The sequence below is a fragment of the Cynara cardunculus genome (genome assembly GCF_001531365.2).
Source record: "Cynara cardunculus var. scolymus isolate 2C chromosome LG 1, CcrdV1, whole genome shotgun sequence".
Lineage (NCBI taxonomy): Eukaryota > Viridiplantae > Streptophyta > Magnoliopsida > Asterales > Asteraceae > Cynara > Cynara cardunculus.
The window spans coordinates 48345754-48350570 of NC_037528.1; the positions used below are offsets into that span (position 1 = coordinate 48345754).

General features: G+C 29.8%; 1 protein-coding gene across 1 annotated transcript; it reads left to right on the top strand.

Annotated features, from left to right (window-relative positions):
- The first annotated feature begins 3254 nt into the window (after positions 1-3254).
- Positions 3255-4529, top strand: LOC112506945 (transcription factor MYB74-like). The gene is made up of 3 exons (XM_025111290.1): positions 3255-3387; positions 3529-3658; positions 4082-4529. Exons 1-3 carry the CDS (start codon positions 3255-3257, stop codon positions 4527-4529), a joined length of 711 nt encoding a protein of 236 aa, XP_024967058.1.
- Positions 4530-4817: the final 288 nt, after the last annotated feature.

The window sequence follows — 4817 nt, forward strand, 5'->3', positions numbered from 1 at the left end:
AACCAAATGATAATACATTAATCAACAACAATAGTTTTAGAAGTTTCCAACCCCGATGCTTTCGCTTTCTTGACGTTGAAGTTGGTCATGTCATGATTGTCATCTACAACTCAAAGCTAAAGTTAAGGTCGGGTTCATCGGGTTGTCGGGTTGGTCAGGTTTTTTTGGGCCTGACCCGATTCCAACCCAATAAGGTCGGGTTGGCTAATTTTTTTATCGATCATGCATTGGGTTACCTCGGGTTGAGTTTTTATTTTAAATTCGGGTTGGGTTGGTCGGGTTCATCGGGTTTTTGAGCACCCCTACTGAGAACCACTTCGTTCCACTCTCCCAACAGGCGAGGGGACTAATGGGTTGAAGGCGGTTTTATCATTATACACATACAGCTTTCAAGACCTTACAGTTAAACTATATATATATATAAAACCAACTGAATAAGACGTTTAAATACAAGATAATTGTTAAATTTATTAATATGATAGAAGACTTAGGGGCTGTTTACCAAATACCAAACACTTATCCGGGTAAGCGCTTACCGAGTCACATTACTTCATTGGATGAATATGGTAAGGATCATGAATCTTACCGGTAAGAGCGAGACAAGGATCATGAATCTTACCGGTAAGAGCGAGACAAGAACCATGAATTTTACCTGTTAAGTGAGGGCGACAACTCTTACCGGTAAGTGCTTACCGTGTAAATTGTTGTATACTATGTCGTTTTGATGGAGTAAATCTTACCTGGTAAGAAATTAATAGTGTTAAATTTTACCCGTAAATACTTACCGTGTAAGTGTTTGGAAAACGGTCCCTTAATCACTAAACCAAATATAAGTTACATTCTTAATTTTTTTTTAATATTTAAATTTTGATAAAATTAAACAAATTGTAACAAAAAATAAGAATTTTATATTTTTAATTTGACACTTGTATTTAGGGCTGTAAACGAACCAAACGTTCAGTGAACCGTTCGACGGAAAGTTCATTTATGTTCATTTATTTAATAAATGAACGAACATGAACAATTTTTTTTGTTCGTTTAGTTAAAAGAACGAATATGAACAAAAGTCTCGTTCGTTAATTTACGTTCGTTTATGTTCGTTTATATATTAATTTTTGATATATAACTTTTATTTATTTAGTTTGAATTCAAGTTTTAAAAAGCCTTTTAAGTATTGGTATATTAATGATGGTTGATGAATGATGATTGTTTTGTGTATGTTTAAAGTACGGATAATTGGTGTGTAATAGTTAATTGAATGACAAGTATTGGTGTTCGTTTGTTTATGTTCATTTAGACTTGTTCATTTATATTCGTTTATGTTCGTTCGTTTAGCATGTTAACGAACGAACATAAACAAACACAAACACACCTGAATTTTAAACGAACGAACACGAACGCAATTATTTTCGTTCGTTTACCGTTCATATTCGTTCGTTTGTTCTATTAAGCTAAATGAACGAACATGAACAAGCCTTTGTTCGTATTCGTTCGGTTCGTTTGCAGCCTTACGTGTGTTTAAGCATGATCTTAATATCCAACAACGATAAGTAATTTTTATTTTGTTCAAATATAAATTACGGATTTTAATGAAAATTTACATCAATTTTTTTTCTCGATTTAAATTAAAAATTGATATATATCTGGAAAATATATGACTGGTAATTTTATAAGTGATGTTAGCTACCTTATAATTAAATAAAAATATAAGATTATTTAATAATATTTTATTATTAAAAAGAAAGGTTGTTGAAATTGTAAAAGACTATATAGTAATTAATTATAGCTTTGGCAAATAGGGTATATTTCAAATATAACCATGTCCATTTGTATAACCAATGTAACCTAATTAATTGAGATATTTATGAAAATGATGAGAGTTCATTTATTATGATTTGAATATTTATGAAAGATAACTAAAGTTCATTAATCATGATCAATAATTTATATTAGGAAACAATCAAAACTTTCATGAAATCACATATTGATCAAACTAAATGGACGGCTGAGATTGAGTTGTATTGGTTGTACAAATGTAAAGAGTTGTATAATAACTCACCTCTTGGCAAATAAAATCTTGATACTTAAAGTCAAAATATGAAAACTAATAAACAAAGAAAATAATAATAAATGTCAACAAAATATCAGGTAATTTTTTTTTGAAGTATATGATATTTATATAGGTAAATAGAATAAATAAACTCATACACCCTCCTTACATTTGGTGAGGTTTGAACCCTTGACCTTCTAGGAGGCAACAGACTCACAAACTGCTAGGCCAAAAACCCTTTATTTATCTCAGGTAAACTTTCAGAATAACTGAACGTCTATCTTCAAAACCATTCCCTTCTTAATGGTCACCATCCGAGTACTTCGAAGGTCACTGTCAAGAGTTCATAAATTTAGTCGAGGTGTGTACAAACTTACCTGAACACCAATGTTGATTTAAAAGAAGTTATCAAAACTTGTCAACATTTACCTTCAAAAGATTAAAATTTAAAATTACAAATAAATTGTGTGTAAGTACAACTTATTAAAGCTCTATGTTTGAATTCGTGTAATAAACTGCAGATAAACATAATCAAATACATGATAAATATTTCATTTTTAAGTATAAAAAATTAAAATATAATTAAGATAATCATTAAGTTCTAACAGAGTAATTAATTATTATCTTTATAAAAAATTATATTATTAAACTAAAAATAAATTACTTTGTTATTAACTCTAAATTAAATTATAATAAAAAATAAATTAAAAGGGTTGCACAAAGAAAATGAGAACTTTTAAATAGTTATTGATACTAATATCGATATTATTATTTTTAAATTTGTATGATGTCTTCAAATTTACATTTTATTCAAAATAAAAACATTGTTTGTTATCTGAAAACCACATAAAAACATATTATATCGACTAGACAGATCAAAATGAAATATTAAAATCAAGATGTATCTCGTTACATTGCACGAGTACTATTCTAGTTTCTTAAAATATGAATTATTTCTTAAATCTATAAATTATTTAAAACTGCACTCGGAATAAGTCAAGAAAACATTCCACTTGGGAATTAGAACGTCGTCGTAGGAAGCATCCATTGACTTAACAAAGAAGTATATACACAAAACTCGTTCTTAGGGAATCATTCTATTTAAAGACTTTCAGTGTTCATAATATCATCAAATTATACATACACGTTACAGTATCTAGAGACAGAAGCTCTTTTATCCTTTGTTTGTTGGCGTACAAAAGTTATGAGACATCCAAGTTATGATTTGCAGTCAGGTTTGAGAAAAGGTTCATGGAGTGTAGAAGAAGATCGGAAGTTGGTAAATTATATAAATAATTATGGTATCTCGAACTGGTGTAAGATGTCAATATATGCTGGTAAGTTAACTATATTGTATCTCTTAAGTATAACGATATATCGATGCAATTTATCTGATCTTGAAAACCCACCAACAGTAGAAGGAAACTGTGTTGTGCATGTCTGTTCTGATATGATTGTGTTTTTGGTATTCTTTCCAGGTCTTGCGAGAACCGGAAAAAGTTGCAGGTTAAGATGGATGAATTATTTAGATCCAATCATAAAACGAGGGAACTTCACCAACGAGGAAGAAAAAATAATACTTCATTATCATTCAGTTCTTGGAAACAAGTATGTTCGACTACATAATCTAAATCTAATTAAAGATGATTTGTTTGGTTCCAATTTTTTTTTAATATTTAAAAACCCAAAGCAATCTATTCAGGGGATGTTTGGGATTGCTTATTTGAAACAACTTATTCTTTTCTACAAAAGCACTTATCAAGTTATTATAAGTCAGAAGGGTTTAACTTCTTCAAAAACTCATCATTACCTGTTTGACACCGGTATAAGTTGTTTATCCAAACATTCAAAAGTGTTTATTACCGGTACCACACCGGAATAAGTCAATAAGTTGTTTTTATAAGCAATCCCAAATACCCTCTCAATATTCAAAGTCATATGTTATTAATTACTAATAGAGAATAACAAAACATATATATATTCGCAGAATGTGTATATATTAATTTTAATATTGTGTGAATTTTGTGACAGATGGTCTATGATTGCAAGAGAAGTGCCAGGAAGATCAGATAATGAAATCAAAAACTACTGGCACACCCATCTCAAGAAACGCAGTATCACTCAAGGTCATCCGGTTCCAATAACAAAACCTAAGGAAATGACAAAATCAAGTGATGTGGACAATGTTGAAAGTTTTGTTAAAAGTTTAGTTCTTAATTCTGCTGATCATTTCTTCGCGAGAACATTCTCAGATAAAAGTTCTACATCTGATCATGAACAACAAAAAGTCGAGTTTGAAGAAACTAGTTATTATGATATTAGTTCACCCGGAACAATTCAAGATTTCAAAAGTTTCCGACAACAACTTTATTTTGCTAGTAATACTGATCAGGATTCGGAGCTACAAAATCCTCTTCAAGATCCAACTTCTGATCATGAGTTCTTCGTTGATGATTCATACAACTTGCAAGATATCTAAGCTCTGAAATTATATATAGGAACTAGTCTTCGTTATAATGTTCTTAAGTTTCTCATAATGAATTAGGGTTTTTTCTCATTTTTGTTATAGTGTTCATTATACTGTTATTAAAAAAAACCAGCATTTCATTCTTTTTAATTTGACATCAATCTCGATATAGTGTTTTTATAATCTTTTGTTACGTGAAATGGTATATCTGTTTAATATTCACCATGAATATTTATGCACGTTCACATGCATACACCAACTGTTTAATATTAATACATCAGTATGATATTCATCATGAAT

Coding starts and splice junctions, on each gene's coding strand:
- LOC112506945 (XM_025111290.1), top strand. CDS start 3,255: ATGAGACATCCAAGTTATGATTTGCAGTCAGGTTTGAGAAAAGGTTCA. Junction 3,388..3,528: donor TAAGATGTCAATATATGCTG/GTAAGTTAACTA, acceptor TATTCTTTCCAG/GTCTTGCGAGAACCGGAAAA. Junction 3,659..4,081: donor CATTCAGTTCTTGGAAACAA/GTATGTTCGACT, acceptor ATTTTGTGACAG/ATGGTCTATGATTGCAAGAG.